Source organism: Myodes glareolus, chromosome 26, assembly GCF_982192425.1.
Source record: "Myodes glareolus chromosome 26, mMyoGla1.1, whole genome shotgun sequence".
Taxonomy (NCBI): domain Eukaryota; kingdom Metazoa; phylum Chordata; class Mammalia; order Rodentia; family Cricetidae; genus Myodes; species Myodes glareolus.
Genome location: NC_142051.1, coordinates 41552180 through 41578024, shown reverse-complemented (window position 1 = coordinate 41578024; position 25845 = coordinate 41552180). Strand labels below are relative to the sequence as shown.

Here is a 25845-nt window from a genome sequence, read left to right as displayed (position 1 = left end):
GAACTGCTGAACTTGCCTAAAGGTGAGATGGTCTTTCAGGGTTCCTGATTCATGAAAGAGTCTGGGAGACATTCTGCAGGACACAGCAGATAGTGACTGAACTGCCTTTGAAATTTTCTGCTTCATGGAAATGTCTGCTGGATACTATGGGTCTGTAGGCTGAAAAAGGATGCCCCAATGGTACAGAAGAACTTTGGGTGACTATACAGGCAGCGAGATGTCTCTGTCATTTCTAGAGTTTTGGATTTCTTGTTTGCTTAGGAAATATTATATCCTTCTGGAGTCTTTGATGGAGTTGAAGAATGGATAGTCATAGTTTTCCTTAGTTATGATAAAAGATAAAATAGATATAGATATTATAACTGTAATTCTTGCTTTATAACTGTTTTGTTATATGTAATTTTACTACGTTAAAGTTAAAGCTTTAATTTTTGTTTAAACAGAAAAAGGGGAAATGATGTAGGAGAGTCTTCTGTATTTCTGTTGCTTTCATTGGTTAATAAAGAAACTGCCTTGGCTTTTGATAGGACAGCAGTTTAGATAGGTGGAGTAGATAGAACAGAATGCTGGGAAGAGGGCAATGGAGGCAGACGCCATGCAGCCAGCCGCCAGGTCAGACATGCTGAATCTCTCCTGGTAAGCCACGATCTCATGATGATATACAGATTATTAGAAATGGGTTAATCAAGATGTGAGAGTTAGCCAGTAACTAACTCTCTAGAGATAACGGGCCAGGCAGTGTTTAAATGAATACAATTTGTGTGTTGTTATTTCTGAGGCTAAGCTAGCCATGCGGAATCCAGGCAGGAACGCAGCCTGCTTCTTCCTTCTACAGAGTATCACCCAATTCAAACGCCCAGGGTTCATTTTCTCCTAACAAAGCAATCTCTTCATGGGGTTTCAATTTTCTCTTCCGTGAAATGGGTTGACAACGGCTCCACCTTGTTATGGAGAAGTGAGCAACAAACAAACCTCACCACTCTTCTGGGAAGCTGATAACTGATTCTCGCCTTGGAACCACTTAGAGGGTCTCTATAATACTCTGAACACGGTCTCCGCTTTAACTTGAACAGCATCAGCAATGGGAACAGCACAGAACCGGCACCCATGGGAGCGTTCCCTGTAACTCAGTTATAGTTCAACATGTGTGTTTCATATTTCATAGATGGTGTTGCATGCATGCATGGAATATGCTTTCTTGATACATAGAAATAAAAAAGATTGACTCATTTCATTTTCAACTGACTTTTTGGAGCATCTCCAACAGTCTCATTTGAAACACTTTCATAGTTAATTTTGTTCTAGTTTCACCATGGTCCTCGCTATTATTATTTTCATTTATGCAAATAAGGATTCATCTAGCTAATTGATCTGAACTGGATCTCTTGATTCAAAATCAAATATCTTCCAGAACAAAAAAATGTTAAAAGAAAATCCTTCTTTCTTTTCTTCCCTCCTTTCCCTCCCTCCCTCCCTCCTTCCCTCCCTCCTTCTTCCCCCACCTCCTAATCTCCCTCCTGCCCTCTCTTTCTCCTTCCCTCCCTCCTGCCCTCCCTCTTTTCTTCCCTTCACAAGCTCATGAGTGCTAAGCATTCTGTGTGCCCAATCCTATTCTACACGAGGGAATGTCCTCAGCACATCAGTTAGCTTCCTCCTAGCTCTGACAAAACACCTGGTAGAAATAACATAAAGGAAGGAAGGTTGCTCTTGGCTCAGGTTTTCATGGACACCAGTCGGTCACGGCGAGGTGGAGCATGGTAGCAGGACTAACTTTTGTCCACAGCAGCAGGAACATGATGGCTGCAAACAGGAAATAACAGCTAGATCAGAAGTAAGGCTGACCTTTAACTCTCAAAGCCTATCCATTAAGGGAACAAAAACCTTCTATTTTCTGCTCTCTCCATACCCTGAAGACTTCACAGCCTCCCCCAAACAGCACTACCCACTGGGAGAGCCAGTATTCAAACACATATCCCCACAGTGGGGGAATCTTACATTCAAACCATGGCACTCGGTACTGTATAGAAAATGGACAAGAATGTGCTTGTGGATAGGTCGTGCCTTCAGAAGCACATGCGTGTCACAGTCTACAGGATTTGGGGTTAGGTAACCCTGAGTTCAGAGTCAGTCTCTGTTACCACCTGTAGCTGTGTGGCCATAGATAAGTCATAGTGCCTTGCTGGCACTCTGGTTTTCACCTAGAACGTAGCTACAGCATATACTAGATGCTAGAATAATCTATCATTTTAAGAGACTGCTCCATTCAGAAACAAAATAAGATGCCTGGAGAATATAGCCATTGCCAGACAGGGTAGTCCACACATTTAATCCTAGCATTATGACGCAGAAGCAGGCAGATTTCTGTGAGTTCAAGGCCAGCCTGGTCTACATAAGGAGTTCAAGAACAGCCATGGGATGGATGGATGGATGGATGGATGGATGGATGGATGGATAGACAGACAGACAGACAGACGATAGATAGTGAGAGACCCTGTCTCAAGGGGTGGAGATGAACAAAACAAAAGAATATAGCTGTGCATGAATATTTAACCTTGCCCTTATAAAATAAACAAACAAACAGAAAGGTTCTATTTCACAGCCTTGGTGGACAAGTGCTGTCTACTTGCAAGACTATCTATGTGGCACCTTGAACATAAAGTGAGAAAGTGGACGCTGGGGACATCTCTGTGCACCTAGACTCTTAACAGAAACAACACTGCCCCGACCCCCAGCTCCTTTGGCTTGCAAATCCTTGCTCCTTTGGCTGGCGGCTTCAAGGGGTGGAGGGCCAATTCGCTATGGCGGTTTGTCTGTGCAGCATTGCCTGACAGGCCGGGAGAGGAAGGCGTTAATGTTTTCTGACAGGCGACCTCTAATTGTGGGAGCTTTTCTTCTGGGGCTTTCTGTGAAATTCTGACTTAGGCAAGCAGCATGAGGAAACGCTGGGGCACTGAGCAGGGCTCGCCCTACCCTGAGATGGGGAGCGAGCTGGGGGTGGGGGTTGGCTCAGGATTATTCATGAAGACTTTTCAGCTGGTTTTGTCTTTTAACTAACCTTTGAGTTTGATCAGAGGGCTGGCCGGCCTCTCTTTTCGCCAAAGGCTCTGCTGGCACCTGGACAATGGAGACAGACTGTTTTTCTAGTAAAGAAAGATTGCTGGGGGAGGCCGAGCTGTGTGGACTCTGTGAGGGGAGGGAGGGCGCCGCCTTTACTTCTGTCTGGATCTTCTGGATAGGGGAGGTTGTTGACAGAATTCTCAGCCCCCCCTCCCAACACCGAGGCCACCCTTCGGTGGCCTCTCCACTCCCAACAACTCTATCTCTGCCAGTGCACACAGTGGGCTGATCTGATTTTCCCATTGGAGTCCCAAAGAGCCATGGTTTTCTGCAGCCATCTTCCTTTGCCTTCTCTTCCCCTCCACACTCCTCCCCTCCTTCTTCCAATGGGGCTTATTGGATGGAACAGCTCCAGTGTAGAAATGTTTGGTTTTGCTGCTGAGACTTTACACTGGAAATGGTGCATGGGGGGGGGGGGTGTAGGTGAATGGAGAGTGGAGGGAGAAAAGGGTGGTGTCGATAACAAGGGCAGCAAGGGCGGTTCTTGTACGGTGCAGCTGAAGTGATTGGGTCCTGGGGCCACAGAGCAGAAGGGTCGGCTATCCTGTGGGGTGTGGAGTTGGGGCTAGGTCTCCCGGCAGGGACCGGAGTGAGGGAGATGGTCATTAAGTGCCCTCGTTTCAGGCAGGTGGGGAGCTTTTGTCTCCTGCATCGACATCCGGTGCTGGACAGCACAGACTCAGGGCCCAAACCTTCTACGTGGCACTTAACAGAAAGTGACTCACTTAAAGAAGCGTGGGTTGGTGGCCTCCCCCCGCCCCAGCTCATCCCCAAAATAGCCTCGCTAGCCACCGCATCAAAGGCCGCTTTGTGAGCGGCTGGCCGCCTGCAGAGGGGCGCGCGCTGCCGGAGGTTCTGGGAGCGCGTCCCACTGGGCTCTGCAACCTCTAGCCCTCAGTCTCAGTGCCCTTCTTCATTTCTCCCTCCCCCTCCTCTCTCCCCCTCTCCTCCTCCTTCTCTCCTTCCTTCCCTCCAACCTCTCCTTTTCCTTTCCCTCTCCGTAATGCCTCCCTTCCTCCAATTCCTTTGATCTGGGTCGCACCTCCTACCTATTCCTCTTCTTACCTCCCTTGTGAGCGGGTCCCAGTCTGCTCTTCCTTCACCTGACCCCCACCTCCCTTGCCCACTGTCTCCGGATCAGGTAGCCCTGCAAGTCCGCCGCGCAAGCAGCTGACAGCGGACGCATGCCTGCAGCCAATCAACTCCCGGATGCGCTGCAGCTTGAATAAATCATTAAGCCCGACACGCGCTCAGGGCTAGCGCTGCACACTGCAACTTGCTTCCTGCCATTAACCTACACACCCTCTTTTGTAACAACCTAATCTTGCATACAAAGGAAGAACGCACATAACTTGGACCCGTGCTAGAGCCAAGCCAGTCTCACACGCAGCGAGGCAGGAACGTTAGTATCAGGAAATCTATTTACTTCCTTCCTTCTGCCTCTGTAACCTAGGATTTCTGGGAGAAATCTGAAAACAGTCGCTTCTCGGCCCAAGAGTGGAGGGAAGTTCAGAGGCTTCAATGCAATAATAAAAGAGAAACACACACGATCACTAGCTTCCGCATATGAGAGAAGCATCCTTCACGTTGTGTTTTCTGTTAAGTTGAATAAGACCCACTTCCTAGAATGCATTTATTGACGATTCAAATAATGACAACGAAGACCTAGAAATGTTAATTTAACTCAATGTCATCATCACCCCTCCCCTTTTAAGTGTGGATGGGGATGGCCCCACCTACCTCAGTCTTGGCTTACCTTACCTGTATGTCCCAGCACCACCTCTGGTACCTGGTACCTGGTACCATCACTGGGAAAGGAGGCGGTTGAAAACAGCCCTTGTTGGCAGCTCGGAGGGCCTTTCATTTGGTATCCATCCCTGTTAAAGCTATTATTATACCCCACTGTCACGAAACGCATAACTAACTTCTTTTTCAAACTCTGAGGTAAGTCATTGCTGGTCCGAAAGATGGGGTGGTTTTTCCAGAGATGGTGTTGAAGAGAGTCAACCTTAGAAAGTCTCTTACTTGAACCCTGACAGATCTTACACAAAGCAGTCTATCCAGTAGATTCAGAAGCTTGGTGGTTAAGAAGCCCTCAGGGGCAGAAGAAACCAATAACTGTTCTTCCTTAAAGGGGCAAATGAGATCAGGCAGTAATACATATGGGTGAGGGCAAGTGAGCCCAGAGAGGCGGCACCTGAACAGCAGAGAGTAGTAACTACAGGCAGCTGCTCTTCTTGCCTCTAAGCCTGCAAGGGGAAGGCTTGCTATTGAGCATCAGAAACTTTAATCCCAGCAGAGGCAGGCAGATCTTTGTGAGTTCGAGGCCAGCCTGGTCTACAAGAGCTAGTTCCAGGACAGGCTCCAAAGCTACAGAGAAACCCTGTCTTGGAAAAAAACAAAAACCAAAAACCAAAAAAACTCCAAACAAACAAACAAACAAACAAAAAACAGGTTGACAAGCTGTGGCCTTAGATCAGGAGCATCCACTTCCAGAGCATGAGAATAAGGGATTTACGGATACCCCAACCCATCTCTCCTCCTAATCTATGGCCTTCTTCTCAGGCCTTTCCCTGTCAAAAAGCAACAGATCTCTGGCAACGGGCTCTGTCAGCTTGCTGAGACACATGGGCAGAAAAAGACAGAGAATGAATCTGGGTGTGAAAGGTGACAGACGTGGATCATTGGAACTCCGCAGACCACCCAGATTCTCGTCTCCAAGTCTCCAAACCACTGTGTTCAGGCATCAAGGAGGTGCTAATGAACACGTCAGGTGAGGTCTCTGTTCTTATGCATGCGCATCCATGGCAAGTTACAACAGTATAAGAAGTAGAAATACATAATTTTTACATTCGTGGTTAAGTCCTAGGAAGAAAAAAAAAGAGTAGATAACAGAAAGTGGCCGACAGGTGGAAAGATGGGGTGATCTGGGAGTCTGTCTCAGAGGGGTTTCTAAGAAAAGTCACCTTTGACCTGCTTTGACTCCGAGAAATCATTCTGTGTGGGTTGTTGGTGCAAATCCAGTGTGGACTGTGATTCAGACACATTGATTAGCCCTCGTGGTAACTGGATGGGAGGAGACACTCAGGAATAGTTAGTTACACAGGGCATGCAATTTCCACCATAGGGACATTTACTAGATCCCTTTAGTGGACCTTCTGTGAATACCAAGGAATCAGGTTGTTCTTTCCCAGTGCTCTACCCTGCACAAGGTCGAGTGGTGGGTGATTCCGGGTGATCCCCACCCCGGGATCAGCCCGCCTCTCCTTTGACTGTCTAGGTAGAAGACAGTATATATTCACTGCCTGATGGATCTACCTGGGTAGTTTCCCATACAGAGATTCCAACTCCCAGAGTTGAAAGACAGAATTTGGGAGGTGAGGCATGTAGTCCAATAGCTACATCAGACTGAGGAGTAGCTATGCAATCAATTCGCCCCATCCCTCTCCCTTCCTCCCTCTTTTCACTACATCCCCTAGCACACACACACACACACACACACACACACACACACACACACACACACACCGTCTATTTCAGGTCTGTTTCCAGCCTTAACTAGCGGTCTTGGCTGTTTAGGAATAGGTAAGATCTCTCAGTCAATAATGCAAACCAAGTCTTCCCCAGAGAGCCCCCCGGGGAAGGCTTAAAATGGGGCGGAGGGTGCGCGATTGCTGGCCTCTGGGGTCTACATTTTGTATTTCGCTGACAGCCCTAAGCCCGCCGCGCAGCCAATGGGCGGCGGTGATTTATGGAGCTGACTAATGCTGGCTGAATGCGGCCTGTCAGAGCGCTGTGAATGGCTTCCCTTCGCCGCACAAGCCCCGGCTTTGTGTTGCTAAGCGATTAGAGCAGATGTAATGAGATTTTGCCCATTCCTAGCTTTGGCAAAATTGTGTGTGTGTGTGTGTGTGTGTGTGTGTGTGTGTGTGTGTGTGTGTGCGCGCGCGCGCGCGCGCGCGCGCGTAGTGAATTTTCGGAGTTCGCTTTCACATTGTGGCAAACAACCCGCTAACTTTGCCCAGAGTTTAACCGAGACTCAGTATTTCTCATTCTGAAGAGGGTAAAAGAACACCTGTCCTTGCAGGCAAAATAAGAAAAAAAAATCTCTTTGGTAGGGGTTGCAACATTTATCCTAATGTTATATTCATTGCCATAAATGACTCGCAACACTTTCTCTGCATACCTTAGGCAGCTAAATCAAATGGAAAGGGAATGGGGTGGGGGCGGGGGGGGGGCGGAGGGGAGCGCCTAGTTCTGGTCTCCCAAACAACACAAAAACAAAGCCAGTACTACAGAAGCATTGCTTCCCCAAGTAAGCTCTAAATTGGCCCACTGCTGGCAGAAAGTCCGATTATTTATGGCGATGGGGAATTTACTGATTTTTTTTCCCCTTAATTACGCCCATCTCTTTGAAAGGGACTGAAGCCTCCGTGTGCATTCTATAGAGGGTCATTTAACAAAATGACATCAGACGCTGTGGCATGCTCCACGCATAGCGGCTTTCAAAAATGGTTATTCTGTGCCCCTAAATGGTATAGATATACCAACACGGGCTAGATTTTTAACTCTGGAAGACGCGCCTGCTCCCCGCTCTTTGTTGGGTTTTGTAAGATGCATTTTGCGCCTGGTTTTCCGCTTGGCTGGAGACAACGCAAACTGAATCTGCAAGTGATACAGGCAGCGAGCAAGGAGCCTGCTAGAGGTCGAGTAGGATTCCAAGCACGTCCTTGGTAACTGACAAGAAGCGAGCCAGCCAAAACCCCACCAATTTCTTTTTGAATCTTGGTAATTGGGTACTTTTACACGCTGCTCACGCTATGGGGATAGAGTCACAGCCTTAGATAGGCTGGCGTCTCAAAGCGACCACACATTTGTACTACATTACATAGTCAAGTCTAATTCTGTCTGCAGGGAATTTGTATCATATGGGTCTTTTGCCTCAACACAGGCCGCAAAGTGTATATATTGGAGGAAAATGCGTATAAATTGGGTGTGGGGGGGAGTGTGTGCCTAGAAGTGAGTGCAGAGGAGTCCACTCCACCCCTGAAGTTTGTGGAGAGGGGACCTCCCATCCCAACTTTCAGCACTATCCTTCCAAACACCCAACCTTCCATCCCCCTGTGGTGACAACCTCAAATGGTCCGAGAGTGGGGGAGGGGAAGGAGGAGTGTCCCTTCCCAGGTGACTGTTTTGGGGATTTTTTTATGCATAGTCTGTGATGGGGTGACGCAACTATGAATTGTCATTGATTTCCCTGAAGTTGTCTATATGCATGGCGAATAACAGAGAAGAGGACCCCACACACAGCCATCACCAAGTTACCACTGGAGAGGGACTGGCTGGACCACTTATCCCCTTCTTCTCTGCAACTGAGCACCCTTGGCGCCACCCTCCCTCCCTTTGAGTATTTTGATAGCTTAGCCAGGAGCATCAGAGCCAAAGAAGACGTAGAGGCAGCTGGTAATTTTCTCTCTCTCGTTCTTTTTTATATATATATAAAAGGAAAAAAAGTTTTATTACAAAACTAGCTTGTATAAAACAGGGTTATACACGTGTTTGTAAGTTTGTAATAAAACAGTAAGGAAAAAAAAGGCAGTGGTAGAAATTTCCAAAAGGCAACCCATGGAAACCAACTGGCTGCCACTTTGCGTTTGGACAGTAGCTGCATGAACTTTGTTCTTCTTGAACAGTTTTTTAATAACATCATTAATACATTAACAACGTTTCTAGGAAGTAAGACACATTGGTGCTGAAGTCATTCTGGTGGCACTTAAATCTCACCTATGAAGGGAGTTCCCTAGGAAACCACATGGGGGGGAACGACAGTTATAAGATGGGCTACAAAGTATGCAGAGGTAATTGCATTACATGTTAAAGTATCAAGATATACACATTTTAAACCATTTGTACAAAACTTCTATAAATTTTCTCTCTTTCTTATGTACAAAAATATCTTAATATATCCCCAAACTGGTTAGGATAGATACAAATAGATTTTTTTTCTTATAATAAAAAAATTCACAAAGATTGGAAGCATTCTATGATGAAAACAGAAGCAAGGACCGTGGAAGAGAGAATTAGGGCTTGGGGAGGAGGCCACCAGGATAGGGGAAGGGTATCCAAGAACCCAGTATGGTTTAGCATAGCTGCTTTACTGCAGACAAATGCCCACAGCTCGCTGGGATGGGGCTTAATAAGGAAAGACATCAACCCAGTCCAAAGGGCTAGGACTTGGTTTGGGCAGAGGGCGAGAGGTGAAGGCACTGGCAAGTGCTTTCAACTCTGCCAGTTAGTTTAGTGGCTGGCTGGGAGTTACTGAAGAGCGGGTGGCTCTCTTGCTCTAGGAAGGGAAGTCATTGCTTTTGCACACCAGCTGTAGCTTGGGCTTAGGTTCGGGTACCAGTCACTTGTTCATCTCCAAGAATGACTGGAGTGCCGAGATACTGTTCGGAGCCCAGCCCTGCTTGCTGAGAAGGTGGCCTCTTAGTCACGCTGCCCCTGGAGGTCGTCCTGCTGGTTGGTTGGTTTGTTTTTCTTCCTTCTTCGTTTGTTTCTTCCTCCCTCTCAATGTCCTTGGCGAGACACACTAAAGATGCAGGATCTGCCGTCACCCTGAAACAGAAACAAGAGGGGAAGTGTGAGTTTGGAGGGCAGTAAAAGAAGATGTGAAGGCTTGGGGGGTGGTTGTCTGTCAGGTAAAGCATCTCTTTGGACAAGTTCCAGGACTCCGTCTCCAGGGTCTCTGATCCTCACACCTCTACCCTCCATCCCTTGGAAACTTGGGCAAAGCCACTTTCGGGGATCAGTACTGAAGCTAACAAAATAGGACTTGAAACAGACACCCTAACAACAATAACCCCTCCATGTTCCTGGAGACAACCTCTACCCTCCATGAACCCTCAAAAAAGGGGGAAAGGGGCCCAGGCGAGGAAGCCCCAGCCCAACTCCAAATGAAACGTACCTACTTCCAAAGTCCATCCCCAGCAGGGGTCGGCAGCTCCTCAGAACCAGTTGGTGAAATCCAGCAGCTCTTGTTCCTCTGGGCTGAGAGGGTCATAAGATCCCTCGTCGGAGGAGTAGGACGAGACCGGAGAACCCGCCATAGAGTTCATGTCGTTGGAGTAGTTGGGGGAGATGGTGGGCGATAGGACGCCCGCCTGGAAGGCGGCGCTCACCGCATCATGCTCGTCCAGCAGCTGCTGCAGAGCGCGGATGTACTCGACAGCCGAGCGCAGCGTCTCCACCTTGCTCATCTTCTTGTTGGCTGCTCCGTTGGGGACATGCTCCCGGAGGGTGGCAAAGCCCAGGTTGACCAACTTGACCCGGTTGCGCTCACGCTCGTTGCGGCGCGCCACGGCGGCCGGCTGCTGCTGCGGCAGGCTGTAGCCGAAGCCGCTGAAGTTGAGCCGGCGTTTGCAGCGCATCAGTTCCGGAGAGGACGAGCGCTGGCGCTTGACCTGCTTGGCCGCTGACTTGTGACCGCCCCCTGAGGGCTGGCCGTCGGCCACTGGGCTCGCCTGCTGCGGCTGCGGTTGCTGCTGCTGCTGCACGCTCTGCGCTGCTGCTGCTGCTGCTGCCGCCGCCGCCGCCGTAGCAAAGAAGCAGGCGGCAGGCGGCAGGAAGGGTTGCGGGGGCTGCGGCTGCTGGCCGGCTCCGCTCTCCATCTTGCCAGAGCTCTCCATGCCCGGTCAAAGAGTCGCGGGGAAGAGCGAGAGAGGAGTGCGAGAAGTGCGCGGGGAAACGCGGAGCTCTAGGGGGACGCGGGGCTCGGAGGCACGATCAGACGGGGCAAAGAAAAGGAGAGAGGAGGAACGGGCCCCCGAGGAAAGTTAAAAGAGAAGAAACGCGCGAAAGGCCGCGGAGTTCTCCAGCTGCGGCGGAGGAAGGTGCCTAGGCGATCGTCTTCCCTCTGCGCCGCCTCCTCCCTCCCCTCCTCCCGCCGCGGTTGGCTTCGGGAGCCTCGCGTGGCGCTCGCGTGTGCGGCCGCCGCCGGCGCCTTCTCGGTATTAAAAGAAAAAGGGAAAGGGAAGGCTACAGCAAAAGTCAGTGCTGAGCGCGCTCTGCCGGGTCGTGCCGCTGCGGTGCTGCGCTCTCTTGTGCCCGGTCTCCCCGGCTCCAGCCTGGGTCGAGCCCGGTTCTGGGATTATTTGGTAAACCCCCTTTCTTTCTAATTCCTCTTTCGCCCCCAATTCGCCCTCCCTGATCTGCTCCCAGCCGGTACGCCGTCCACGTTCCCTGGCCAGAAGTGAGAGAGTGTTGGGCGGCTGCGGTGCGGCCGCCTTTTCAATGGGACACCCAGCCCCACGCGCAGCCCTGGCCCCGCCTCGCTCCCCACTCCCCACTGCTGCTGCGGGCGGCTGCAACCCCCACCCCCCATAAACTCCCCCCCAGCTCCCTCCCTCGTCTCCTCCCTCCCCCTCCTCCGGTTGCCCGCGCCCGCTCCTTGCAAACTCTCCATTCAGCCGGGTTTGTTGTTGCAGTGCGTGCGCCTGGCGCGTGCCGGACTCCCGGCTGAATAAACAGGCTGCGCGCTCGGGGCGGTGACTCGGGGCGCCAGGGGGTGGCTCTAGAAATGGGTACCTTCTTTTTAAGAAGGGTAAATGGCTCTGGGACTTTGGGTGCCTAGCTGGAAAGTCTGGAGGGAAAGTGTCTTTGGAGTCTACTGAGAACTTGGAAGAAAATGCACGGAAGGATTTAGGGGAAAAGTAGCAAAGGAACTTCATACAGGTGGGGGACTGGGGTTCTTTTTTTTCTTTTTCCTTTTTCCTTTTTCTTCTCTCCCCAGGTTTTCTGGAGGATTATTTGACGACCCTAAAAAAATAAAACAGACTTGCAATTAGGTTTAGAAAGATGGAAGGGGAGAGACCTTGCAGACAGTGAGTGACATATTGGTGGCTGTTTGAGAACTTGAGTTCTAGCCCCTTGAGTCCTCTCGCTAGTGTTGCTGCGCTAGATCAGTGCTACCCGCTCTGAGTCGCCTTTGCATTACGGTTGCATTAAGTGAACGCTGCCACCCTATTCAGCTTCAAGAATAGGATGTGCTGGACCCAATTCCTCAAGAGTGGAGAGACTAGAGGACGTGAACTGGCGCTAAGAAGCTGAGGCAGGAGAATCATAAGTTGGAGGCTAGCTTGAACTAGAGATATTCCTCGGCTTAAAAAAAAGCGGCGTGTGTGTGTGTGTGTGTGTGTGTGTGTGTGTGTGTGTGAGAGAGAGAGAGAGAGAGAGAGAGAGAGAGAGAGAGAGAGACAGAGAGAGAGAGAGAGAGAGAGAGAGAGAAAGAGAGAGAGAGATGCAGGTGGTCAGTGGTTTAGGGACCTGTATACAGGCTCTGGGGTTATCTAATTCTGGCCCTCTGTAACACCTGCCACTCCTCAGAAGATGCTTTCTAGACTAGCTGGGAAAGGAGAGCACTCTGGGATATTCCAAACCGCTGGAGGCTGCCGGAAATTGAAGGTGACTGAGTTTGGGCAAACCGAAAGGCTTCCTTCCTTGTCCTGGTCTGCCGCAGCCGCCTCGCCTCGGAGGCCTTGGCGCAGCCTTCTACCCGCCCCAGGCGTGTGCCTGGCGGGTTGGTGGCAGGCGACTGGGAGCAGAGCCCGCTGGGGCCGTGTGCTGGCACCGCGAGAGAGGGGGAGGCGCCTGCGGCGGTCACCCTGCCGCTGGGACAGTGCCTGCCCAGGCGCCCTTCCTGGGCTTAGGCCTGGCACTCTCTGTCCGAACCAAGTCCAGCTTAGAAACACCAAGCACTGCAGGCAAAGGTCTCAGACTGCTTTGGTACACCCTGGGCTGGTCTCTGGTCGCGTCTACATAGGCAGAACCAAGCGTTTGGCGGTCCTCTGGTGGATTTGTCCAGAAGTCCTCCGGGCTGATGATCAAGGTCTGGAGTGCAATAATGTTTATCGTGAAGAACCAGGATAATGGCTTCTAGTTATCGTGGTTATTATTGTTTTAGTTATTATTGGAGCCATTTTTTTTCAGTGTCTCACTACATAGCCAAAGCCTTGAGCTCTTGGCAGTCTTCCTCCCTTAGCTTTCCCAGGACTGAGATTTTGAACATTGGCCACAACTTCCGGTCAGGATAATTGCTTCAAAGGGTCCACGAGGATGTTCCAGAGAGATGTCCTACACACGTGTGGCTAATTAAGAGTGTTCTTGGTGGAATAGTGGTAACCACGTGCAGAAAGAATGGCTGACTTCCTAACTGAATCCCACATCTTACCTTGGCTATCTCTTTGTAGAAGAACGGTTTGGGGGAGCACAGAATATGACTGTGTCAATTCTGCAATCCTTCCCACTCATGAAGCGTAGGCCAGCTTATTGACCTCTGGGAGTCTCAGTTCCCTCACCAGTACCATGCCTCTCCCCTGCCCACAGAAGCAGAGACTGGGTTAGTGAGAAGTCATTCTCCAACACCCATCTAGTACATGAGTTGTGAGAGGGTGTGTAGGTCATCTTCCGGTCACGGCTACAAAATGCCCGAGATGCTCCGCCAACAGGAAAGGTTTGTGTAAGCTCACAGTTTCAGAGGTCTCAGTCTGTGATCAATCAGCCCCTTTGTTCTGAACCAGTGTGAAATGGTGTATCATACTGAAATGCATAGAATGGCAAAACTATTCCCAGTATGGCCAGGGGAAAGGGAAGCAAGAGAAGAGTGCTGGTTGGTCGCTGTTTGTTTGTTTGTTTTGTCAACTTGACACACTTAGACTTAACTGGGAAGGCAGAATCTTCATTGAGAAATGAATCTTCACCAGATTGTCAATTCATAAGTCAATGGGGGAATTTTTTTGATTGATGACTGAGCTCTGGAAGAGCTCAGATCACTGTGGATGGTGCTACCCCTGGGCACATCCTCCTGGGTTGTATCAGAAGAGAGGCTGAGCAAAACCGCTGGGAGCAAGCTTGTAGGTAGTGCTTCTCCCTGGCCCCTGCTTTCTTTACTCCCTGGGGTGGCAGCCCTGTCTGTTTTCCATCCATTATGAACTGCAACTGTGAAATGAAATAACCCCCTTTCCTTACCAAGTTGCTTTAGGTCACGGTCTTTATCATAGCAATAGGAACCCAACCACAGTGCTGTGACAGACCTGCCTGTACTGTTCTGGGAGGATTTAAGGATGGCTTTGGGACATCAGGCTTGAAAAGTCATTGAGTGTTTATAGCTTCATGCCCTGTTGTGGCGGGAGCTTGAAAGACAGGGATGCTGAAGAAGATGGAGATGACGGAGACCTGGCTTGTAAAATTTTGCAGGGAAGCAAAAACAATTCATGCATGATTTTGAATTAAGAATCTGTGGCTCTGGTCAGCTGGGGCCTAAGTATCAACTGTGATGAACAAGAGGCCAGAAACACTAAAATGAACTCTTGTTTTTCCGGGACAATCCATGTTGGTCATCTAAAGCTGGCGCTTAGAAGTCAGATGCAGCTAAGAAGAGACCAGTATCATCGAGGAACAGGACAGCATGTGGAAACTGGGGACCAGGGGGAGCCAAGGCTGCTCATTATGCTGGTAACTGAAGATGGTAATGTGTAAGAGCCACCCAGGTTGTACTGGTTTTGAGGTCATGGATGAGTCTTGGAGAGCAGCTGAGGTTTGGCACTGTATAGCAGGGCCAGAGTTTCTGAGGAGAAGCCTTTGGTGAAGGCTTACAGTAGAGACTCCAGCACATTGACACTATCAGTAGCTGATATCACTGTCAAGGACAGCAGCAGCTGTGGTGTGGAATCCACCTGCGCCTATGACACAGGTTGTATGTGTTGTGTATGGCAGAGCAAGGGAAGTGGGCTGCTCAGGTTCTTTGGAGACCAGAAGATTATGAGTGAGTCCCAGACGCTGAACACTAAGCTACCTTCTGCTGCTGAAGTTTGGCTTTGCTCTAATTTGAGTATGATGACAGTACCCCGATGATTCTTTCTTGGATCAAGTGATTATTTAACTTATTTTTTATTTTACAGGAGTCCGTGATTGAGAGACTTCGAACCTCTAAAGGTGTTTAGGGAAGAGCACACCTTTATCCAGTGCTACAGGAACAACTCTGAAAACATACATCCAAGTAACACTGCAGACTAAATAGGTTAGATTTTAAAATAATTATGCATATTTGTATTTGTATGTGATAACAATTAATAAAAAAGAGGCTATAAATTGAATAAGAATGAGGAAGGGTATATGGAAGGGCTTAGGAGGAGGAAAGGGAAGGGAAAATGTCATTAAAATATAATCTCAAAAATAAAAAATAAAAAGATGCTAGATTTTTCAAGAAAACTTGGGCTTTTAAAGTATTGAAAATTTTAAGGCTGGGACTTCTAAAGTTATACTATGCTTATATTGCGTTATCAGTGGGAGATCTTGGTGCTGAACAAGAAAGGAAAGGCTATGGTTTAATGAACAGTGTGTTTGTGTGTCCAGTTGACAGCAGGTCAATTGTGCTGGTTGGTTTTGCCAACTTGACACAAACCTAGGCGTATCTGGGAAGGGGGACTGTGAGTTGAGAAGATGCCGTCATCATATTACCTGCAGACAAGCCTATAGGACATTTGCTTGCTTAATTATTGATATGGGAGGGCTCAGGCCACTGAGTGGTGCAGCCCTGGGCAGGTGGTCCGGGGGGGGGGAGCAGGCTGAGCAAGCCATGGGAGCAGGACAGTAAGCAGTGTTCCTCCATGGCCTCTTCAGTTCCTGCCTTGAATTCCTGCCTTGGCTTCCTTCAGCGCACTGTGACTCAGGATATGTAAGCCAGAAAGACCTATTTCCTCCGTAAGTTTCTTTGGGCTGTGATGTTTTATCACAGCAATAGAGACCCTAACTCATCCTAACTCATGCCACAGTCTCTTAGAAGCTCCCAAGAGGCCCTACCTTTTAAAGACTCTACCATCACCCTGAAGGAAAACGAAAAGGATTTAATTCACGAAGCCTTAGGGAATATTTAAGATCCAAACTAATGCGGAGCAGGAGACTCGGTTCTTGGCATCCCGAAGTCTGCGATAATTGTTCTAACTACTGGAAATTCAATATCGTATCTCTCTGCCTAGCACTTAATGTTAAATAATTCTTCTGATTCTTGGTCAGTGATCATGCTGGTGAATCAGGGTGGCAGAGATAGGAACCACATTTTAAAACATTAATGATGGCCAGGATATTAAATGCCGATCACGCAGTGTGATCCTTTGCGAAAGGAGATACATCTTCTATATCTACTTTCTGCGGCTGTCTTGTCATCCATGGGTTGACTCTGAACAAGTCCCCAGGGTTTTACTTGACCAGGTCACTTGAACAAAGTTCCATTTATCTGGACATGAAGGAATAAGATACTTTGTATGAGAAGCACTGCATACCTTTCCCCCAAATGGGGTGGAGGTACACCCTTCGCCTATCTGTCAAAGCTCTTATGAGGATGAAGTCAGGAGTTGTTGGTGAGTTTGCCCTATGAGTATCAGAATTGTGCCTTCATTCTCCCAGTGGGAGAACACAATGAGTGTTCTGTCCTGTGTGGGGGAGGGAAAGACATTGACCCCTGTTTGATACCCAGAATACGGGTGTTCTCGGCAAAGGGGATAGTTGCCTCATCTGTACATACAAGAAGTGACTTAATCTCTACACTTTTTTCCCTCATGTCATACCATCCATAAGCTGGACCATACTTTAGATTGATCCTTGTCTGTATTCAGAGCTGAGATCTTGTAGGAGGAGAAGGCTCTCCTAGTGAGCCACAGGAATGGCTTCCTAGGTGACCTGAGCCTGGCGCCTTTAGCCTTTTAGAATCTTCATTTTCAGCAACAATGGAAGGCCAGATAGTTATGATACCTTTGTTCATTTACAGCTCAGACTTCTCTCCGTGGGAATGAGGTATGCCTCATCTCTTTGAAAAATTTCCACTTATGTTACATTTTTGGGGTGGGACATTCAATACTAAAGACTAAACTAGGTTTTTTATTTTATTTTAATTTTACTTTTTGTTTGGTTTTGTTGTTGTTCTTGTTTTGAGACAAGATTCCTCCTCCATGTAGCCCTGGCTGTCTTGGAACTCGCTCGGTAGACCAGGCTGACCTCAAACTCAGAGATTCTCCTGCCCCTGCCTCTCAAGTGCTGAGATTAAAGGCATAGCTAAACTAGGTTTCCCATGGAACAATTTTTAAATAAAGTTGTGTGTATAGTGGATCTTAAATGAGGGGCAAAGAGGAAAAAAAATGCAGTTGAGTCTTGGACTCTGATTTTAGGGCCCTCATCCTTTTGAATCCCTGAACTTCAGGAGAAGAGGGGTCCAAATGCACTCAGTTGCAAACTCAGTTGGGTCAGCCACAACACAGGGCCTCATTCCTGCAGGATAAGCTGCCCTACCCCCATGCTGGGGTCTATCCTAAGGGAAGATGCTCTCCTACCCAGGGAAAAGGCAAAGTATGTCCCTAAAGAATCTCTCCGTGTTAGGCACCCCTTTCGGAGGCCACCTGGGGGGGGACCACTGGGCCGCTGAGGCAGCTAGGGTCCTCAGGAGGACAGAAGACAAACCTCACTTGTGCCTCTGTTCTGCATCTTGGTCACAACAGCCCGGCTTGCACCTGCATCAAGGACTCCAGACTTCTAATGAATCAATTCACTTTTTCAATATGTCTTAAAAAAGAAAAGTTGGAGAAGAAAAACAAAACAAAACAAGCAAGTATATTTTATTGTGGCTTTTTGGATAAGGAAGAAAGGTGGAGGCGGAGTAATTTGCAGGCACCCTCACAGAGTCTTTTGAAGTTCTCCAAATAAGAAGAACTAATGCTAACTCTTTATTTTTTTTCTAAAGCCCCATTTACATTATGATTAAATACCTTCCTTGGGTAGGCATAAAGAAAGTCGTTAATCTATATAGCTCTCCAAAGAATCAATACATTCTAAACTTTTGTAGGATTTGTTACACTCTATTTTGTTGTTACAGTAGGCTCGCCCAGCTCTGTCTAGGCACATGGTTCTTCTTCTTCCCTCCCCCTCAGCACCTCCTCCAAGAATGAAAACAAAGCCAAGGTCTTTCACCATAAACAAAACCAGCTGATTCTTCACAGAGAACCCCTGAATAGCTTGAGAAAGGGGGGAGAAAACTTACAATAAATGGTGCATTTTTTTTCTCTGCTGGGTATAGCATTCAAGGATCAGGGCAGTATTCAAACAGAGGTCCATTTTTTTGCTCAGCAAGCGAGTTTAGAAAAGAAGCGTGGAGTCCATTCAGAGCCACCCCCGCACAATCACGGGGCTCTGTGAAAACTATCTTCCATGCCTTGTCAGACTGTTTCTGGGGACCAATTAGCGCTTTGTTGCACGGCTTCTTTGGCTGCGTCTTTGAGCAGCAGGAAAAAGCGCTCTTGAGTCTCCCCTTATTTTGACCATTTCAGTCATTACTCAGTGTAATAATTAATATGACAACTGGACGCTCCGGTTTGTATAGAAACACCTCAACGACAGGAGCGAGTTTGCAGTGGGTGGTAACGAGCCGCACATCGGCCCTAGAAGCCACACACACAAAAAGGGAATGAATGGCGACAGAGAAAGAGAAGGAATAAAGATAAAATAGTTGGCACAACGCACAGCGACATAAAACAGCCTGGGACGGGAGAGAGGGAGGAGGAACCCGGACAATTAGAAGGGGAGGGGTAAACACCCTACGGAGGTTAACTTAGTTTGAAACTGTTTTGTGAATAGAACCGTGGACGTGAGTGGCCAGATTTCAGCCCATTGCCCCCACCTCGCCCCCGCCCTTTTATGAACCATTTTGGAGGAGGGGTGGGAATAGGGGCTGCTGCAATCTTTAGATTGTTCCCGGACTCCTAGAAAGTGCATCCACGGGCTACCAAGCTTAGATCCCAGCAGCCCCTTGTTTGGTGTTCAGCAGAAGCCAGGTCACCTTGACAGGACCAGATATACCTGACCTTTTCAGGGGATGAATTTTGGGGAAAATATATTAGAGACTTCCAGACACTACATCAACTCTGCACAGTCTACGTCTGCGGGACTCCGGAGCTGAGAGGGGGCTCCAGAGTTGCAACGCTGCTACCGCATCTCAGTGGTGCTGTGCGCCCCAGGCTGCGACCCCTATGGACCGGCATAATAAATAATTAGAACGTTTAAGGCTGTTGGCCACAGCTCATGCTAATGAGGCAGATAGGAACTCACACTAAGCCTAAGCCACAGTTTGCATTAAAAAAAAAAAAACAAAAAAAAACCCCCACAAAATTCCCGAAACTTAAAACCTGCTCTTTTTGCCCCAACTTGTTCCTTCTGTAATTCCTGTTCCCCCAACCTTTTACTTAATTCTGATGCCTCCCTCACCCACAGCCTCAATATTCCTTCCACCCAGAGGGGCTTCCTTGTGAAGACTGCCCCAGACCTCTGAAGGTTCACTCGCAGCTGCCCTGTCCGGCCGGTCATCTAGTGATGGTTTTCTTTGTATGGAACACAAGCCAAGTTCACATCCTGAAGATTCTGAAAGCTCGGGAAACCCGGGCTTCTGTATGCCTTGGATGCTGTCCAGGTTCAAGGGGCCAGAGGAGCTTCCAGGTGGGTGAAGAATTGGGGCCCAAGAAAAGGGGAAGTTCCTGAACTGCTCCTACCGCCTCCCCGAAGCCGGGACATTTTACCAAAGTGTCTGAGGTCAGTCGTGTGTCCCCATTGTGTGGCCACGCGTCCTGTGTCCATCAGCACCTCCCCAAGCCCGGACTCAGCCGGACTTCTTGCTGTGCACTCTGGGAATACGGTGGCTGATCAATCGGTGGACGGAGGACATGGATACTGGCACAGAGAGCCAAGGACAAAGTTTACTGGTAACAGGTTTCAGAGGAAGCAGAAGCCAGGCCAGCCACCGAGAGAGACATCTAGCCTGCCTGATTCAGCCAGTTTTAGCGCAAACAAGGAACAGCACCCAGCAGGATTTTCAGTCCTTTGTGGGGGTGGGGGAGAAGGCGGTGGAGGTGGGGTGGGGACAAGGGTTAGGGAGTAATTTTTAATGTGGATATTCCTTAGCATGAAACCCGGAAGAGCAACAAAGACAAGATTTAAGGACTTACTATTTGTAAAATTTGGACAGGAGTGCCAGGCACATGGGAAGCCACAGATGTGTGTTGTATATAACACTCACCCTGAAATATGGAGCGAGGGACACACTGGTCCTGCTAAGTACTAGAAAATACTGTTGAATTCTAAAAGTGACTAAAGCTGACACGGCCATCGATCCATCACATAACTGGCAAGTCTAGTCCCATGAATGGTCCGTGTGGAAGGAAAGAAAGTCCATTAACACAGGGCAGGACAACAGGGATTGTCCTGATTTTCCGGACTCCACCCTCTCCACATACCTGAATGCCGCCCAGATATAAATTCCAGGTAAAAACAGTGGGGTGTAAACACATCCTCAAGTTACCCAGAACCTCTCTGCTAAGCAGACACTTGACAGTGTAGAAAATACAAGCTGGACTACACAGACCTCGATGAGAGTCACTTCCCTCTTTGATCTCTCTCTCTCTCTCTCTCTCTCTCTCTCTCTCTCTCTCTCTCTCTCTCTCTCTCTCTCTCTCTCTCTCTCTCTCTCATCTTTCCTCTAAAATAACCTTCATGGATCAATGATGATGTTGCCCTCAACCTGCTGATGCTCAAATTATGAACCTTGCTAACCCTCAGCATCCCAGAGACAATGATTAGTGTTAGGGACTTGGGTAAACTTTGGGTCTTTGGTGCACCTTGGTTAACATGCAACGGAATGAAACACCGCTGTTGCCCACAGCCTAACTGGAGAAACAAAACAGTCATCTGTGACTGTTTCTCGCCTGAAGACCTGGGGACCGCCTTGTCGTCTGTTGCGGGATGTGTGGATCGCTTGCCACCTGCTGGTTGTTTGTCGAACTGCAGCAGGGATGTGTTGAAACTCTGCCGCGGGATTCGTTCCACTTCATTCAGTTCAAATAAGTCTCTTAACTCTGCTCTGTGTAATCAGGTGTGTGTGGCCCGTTCACCACGATGGCCACAGTAGTGACATCTGAGGTGTTCTATCTGTGTGTGTGTGTGGTGCACGTGTGTACACGTTTCCTCGTCTGCGTGCATGTCCGGAAGTCAGAGAGTGATAGCCCGATACTGAACACAGGTCCCTCCTCAGTCACTTGTCACTTTACTTTTTGACCCAGTGTCTCTCGCTGAACCAGTAGCTCATCCATTTGGCGAGACTCTTTGGCCACTGAGCTCTAAATACCCCCTCTTTACTTCTTCCCATCACTACCATGACTGGCTTTTATTTTATTTTACTTTTGCGAATCTGAACTCAAGTCTGAATATTTGAGCTGCAAGAACTTCATCCACCGAGTCATCATCTTCCCAAACACTGGGGTGCGGTTAACATTCGGGTTCTGGAGCTTCATCCCACGCCCCCTCAGACAAGACCTGGGACCTTGTTCTCTCAACAAACCCCGTTTCCTATGCCAAGGATGGGAACTGCCTCACCTGAGGTGTGCCTCGTGGGAAGGCGGTGAAGACGGAACCTTTTCTGGTAAGAAATGGGTATTGGTCCTGGAAGGTCAGGTACCCTGGTGGTTTGGACGGAGGGAAAATGGGTAAGTTAATACTGAGATGCTTGTCCTGCTGGGCCTAGGGAGTGGTCAGAAACCCAACTCAAAGAGAAGTGCCACACGAAAGAGACCTTTCTCTCATTATTTGTTTATTTTTATTTTATTTTATTTATTTAAAACAGTCTCAACATTTAAATATATTTGGATCATTTTTCTTCCCCTCCCCTAAGTCCTCCAGATCCTCTTCTCCTCCTACCTATTCAACTTTAAGTTTTCTCAAAAAATAATAACAACAAAAGATACAAAAAAATCTCCCAAACCAAAAAAACAAAACAAACCATCCCCCAAAGAAAATAAAACCCACCAAACTGTAGCCAACTGAAAAGCACACACACACAACTCTGAAGTCCATTATATGTTGGATAATTATGCCTGAAAATGGGTCCTGTCCTGGAGTGATTGATATACCAAGTGTCCCTCGGATGACGAAAACTGATTTTCTCTCTCCCATCAGGTATAAGCCACAGTTTAGTTGTTAACTTTTACTCTGGTGGCTAGGTGTTCATTCATTCTTCTTTATTAAAAAAATGTAACAAAATAAAATATAATAAGATAAAACAAATCTATCCCTTTAGAATTGGACTGGACCAACCAACAGACGGCAAAGAGCCCAAGAGAAGGAATAAGAATCAGAGGCCCATTTGTTCTCTCCCTCAGGAATCACTAAAAGATGCTAAAGTAGAAGCCATGATAGGAATGCAGAGAACCTGATGCAGACCCTTGTAGGCCCCGTGCTTACTGCTCCAGCCTCTGTGAGCTTTGCACATGCTAATTTAAAGGGGCTGCTTCTCCTGGTGTCCTCCACCCCACTCCGCAGGATGTAACCCAGACCTGACACTGGTATAGACAGCCTTGGGACCTAGGGGACAACCACATAAGATTGGTTTAAAAAGAGAAAAAAAATGTAGTGATGAAATGACTCTGAATGGCATTCTGCTGTACTCCTAGATCCATGCCTTGTTTAGCCGTCATCAGAGACGAGTCCATCCTGCAGCAGATGGAACAAATGTAGGCCAGCAGACCGATACCACACAGAGATGGAGAGACCCTGAAGCACACAGCCCTGCATGGGATGCCCCCGCCCAATCTTTCTTTCTCCTCACCCCATGCTTTTGCCTGAAGCATCAGTTTAATGTCTGTATTAAATCACAATTATACTCATAAACAAACAAAAAAGTTTGTCATCCAAAAAGGAAGTCTACCCATGCTGTAACTTTATGACTATCTTCACCCTTTTATTTCTCATCCCGCCAATGTTTACCCTTTACCAAAGGTCCTAATTTTGATGGTTAAACTTATGTGTCAACTTGACTGGGCAAGAGTGCCCAGATATCCCAGATATCCAGCTACATATTTTTAGCACTTGTCTCTAAGGATGGTTCTGGATGACTTTAACATCTGAATTGTAGATTGAGTATGACATTACTTTCCCTGTGTTGGGACCCAGCCACTCTGAAGGCGACCTGAAGAGAGCAGACAGGGAGAATTCCATCTCTGTCCAGCTGTTTTCTCACTTTCTACCTCTTGCCCCCAGACTGGGGCTGAGACAAGAGTTCGTGCTGCAGGACTGGAATAGCACTCCAGCATCGATGAAACTAGAAGAGAGGAAATGTAGTCGCCGTGCCATGGGTCAAAGTCAAGGTAGTTCCTGAAAGCCCTTGGTCCTCGGTCCGTTTCCATTCCTGTGTTATACTCTCAAACCACAAGGTGGGGTGAACAAGCAAGTGAGATTTCACGGAAGCACACCCAGCAGTCAGCTTTCTGTTTTTGAAGGCATATATTCTCGTGGACAGGTGTAAGCGTTTGTGGTCAGGTTGCTAAGGGCAATGGCCCATGATTTCAGCTGTTTCTTCAGGTCTTTTTGTTCCAGGTAGCAGGTGAATTCATGCTTGGAAATTAACACTACAGCAGCACTTAAAGTAAGTCACGAAATCACTAGCTAATAATAATTTTTTTTCAACGTTATTCTACTTCACTTGCTCCTGGGTCTCCAGGTTTTAGAACTTGAGGTTGAGTAAAATGATCCCCAAAATCTAATCTCTATCAACCTATCTTCCCTCTCTCCCTCTCCTCCCTCTCCTCCCTCCCTCCCTGCCTGCCTCCCATCTATCCACCCATCTATTCATCTGCTTTTCCAGTGTCCTGGTTCTGATTCTCAGGAGCACTCACGACTGATACAATTGCCAATGACTTTATTTTGCTCAATGTATCAATCCGATGCTTCAAACACTTGACTGGCACAATGCTCTAGGCTTTGCCGGCCTGTGATATTTAGACTTAGTTGCCAACGTAACTGTATCTGAGGTCAACTAAAGGGCAAGACCTCGGGCACTCCTATGAGGGAGTTTCGTGGATCAGATGATTTGAAGTGAGAAGAACCTACCCTATGTCTAGGTGCCGTTTCCCAGGGGCAGCCTAGATAGGAGACGACAGAGGCAGCTTTGCCTTCATTCTCACCGGCAGGTTTACATGCTTTGTTCTGTATAACTACTGACATTAGATCTCAGATTCTATGGGTTTCCAACATGGACTGAGGACCAGCGGCCCTCCACACACCCTCTATTCTTTTCAGCACCATGCTGGAATTGCTACGGCACCCTGCCTTGTGGGTTGAGAAGTTACCAGGTTCTTGTCTTCTCTAGTGTGAGATCTCCATCGTTGGACTATCCAAACCACACAGTGTTAAGTCAGTCTAATAAATCCCCTTTATTATCTATTCATTCTCTCCATTCTGTTCCTCTAAGGATATGGTTTTTGTGTTTTGGAGACAGCGTTTCTCTGCAGCTTTGGAGCCTCTCCTGGGACTCATTCTGTAGACCAGGCTGGCCTTGAATTCACAGAGATCCGCCTGGCTCTGCCTCTCGAGTGTTGGGATTAAAGGTATGTACCACCACTGCGAGGCAGGATATGATTCTTTTAAAATATTTTAAATTCATTTTACATACCAACCACAGTTCTCCCTTCCTCCCCTCCTCCCATGGGGAGTCAACAAAGTCTGGCATATCAAGTTGAGGCAGGATCAAGTGCCCCCCCCACCAAGGCTGAGAAATGTATCAAAACATAGAGAATGGGTTCCAAGAAGCCAGGTCATGCACCCAGGATAAATGCTGTTCCACTGCCATGGGCCCCACAGAAAGATCAAGCTGCACAACTGACACCCATATTCGAGGGCTTAGTTAGGTCCCATGCAGGCTCCCCAGCTGTCAGTTCAGAGTTCATGAGCTCTCACTTGCTTGGGTCAGCTGTCTCTCTGGGTTTCCCCATCATAATCTTGGCCTCTCCTTGCACATGTAATCCCTCCTCCCTATCTTCGACTGGACTCCAGGAGCTTGGCCCAGTGCTTGTCTGTGGATCTCTGCATCTGCTTCCGTCAGTTACTGGATGAAGGTTCTATGATGGCAATTCGGGTAGTCACCAGTCTGATTACAAGAAAAGGCCAGTTCAGGCACCCTCTCCTTTATCGCTACAAGCCTTAGCTGGGGTCAAAGGATATGATTCTTAAAGATATCTGCACACAGATATACAACCCTCATAGCCTCTTGAATTCTCTTCCTTAGGATGCCCTGCTTCTTATCCCTTTGAACACAACGAAAGAAAAATAAAAGTGTGTCTACATTTATTTAAGTGTGATTATCAAGAGTACTCCTGGCAAAGAAATGCTGGCCAAGAGTTGAAGAAATGTGAACTGTGTAGAACAGAAGATTCCTCAAGACTGTAAGATCAGGTGACTGACAGACCTGGGTGCTTCAGGAGCCCTTTTCACACCCCAAGTCCACGAAATGATGTAATCACATCCTCTGAACATACGTGAAATGGATCCTTGTCTGACCTTACTCGTCTGGCTCTTGGCGTCCACGGCCTCGGGATGTGAGCAATGGAATGGGTGAGCGGTGACGTTCAGGGTGCAGTACCCATACTAATAACCTCAGGAGCGTGGATCGTGAGAAAACACAGTGAGGTTAGTGGGGAAGGGGTTGGGTGTCATAGTTTTGATATGCATACTTTATTCAGTTGTGAGTTTATGGGATTCATTTTAAAGTTACAGTTATATTTAGCATCAGGGTTACCAAATGCTTGAAAACTTCTTTTCTTTTCTTTTCTTTTCTTTTCTTTTCTTTTCTTTTCTTTTCTCTCTCTCTCTCCC

General features: G+C 48.0%; 1 protein-coding gene and 2 long non-coding RNA genes across 4 annotated transcripts; 1 reads left to right on the top strand and 2 right to left on the bottom strand.

The window, feature by feature from the left end:
* Positions 1 to 1526: 1526 nt before the first annotated feature.
* On the bottom strand, positions 1527 to 4292 carry LOC146889743 (uncharacterized). Its single transcript, XR_014999768.2, has 3 exons — positions 4183 to 4292; positions 3056 to 3114; positions 1527 to 1800 (listed from the first exon to the last, which is right to left on the bottom strand). It is a non-coding gene; the product is annotated as an uncharacterized LOC146889743 (long non-coding RNA).
* A 4289-nt stretch (positions 4293 to 8581) lies between these two features.
* Positions 8582 to 11414, bottom strand: Ascl1 (achaete-scute family bHLH transcription factor 1). Of its 2 annotated transcripts, none has more exons than XM_048418532.3 (2): positions 10086 to 11414; positions 8582 to 9732 (listed from the first exon to the last, which is right to left on the bottom strand). In XM_048418532.3, the coding sequence occupies exon 1, from the start codon at positions 10800 to 10802 to the stop codon at positions 10122 to 10124; it is 681 nt and encodes a 226-aa protein (XP_048274489.3). In that variant the 5' UTR covers positions 10803 to 11414; the 3' UTR covers positions 8582 to 9732; positions 10086 to 10121. The 2 variants fall into 2 exon arrangements, with proteins under 2 accessions (XP_048274489.3, XP_048274488.3); XM_048418531.3 differs by having other exon boundaries at positions 10082 to 11411.
* Positions 11415 to 11659: 245 nt separating this feature from the next.
* On the top strand, positions 11660 to 21616 carry LOC125389843 (uncharacterized). The gene is made up of 4 exons (XR_014999687.2): positions 11660 to 11847; positions 14518 to 14638; positions 15072 to 15190; positions 21403 to 21616. It is a non-coding gene; the product is annotated as an uncharacterized LOC125389843 (long non-coding RNA).
* The last annotated feature ends 4229 nt before the right edge of the window (positions 21617 to 25845 follow it).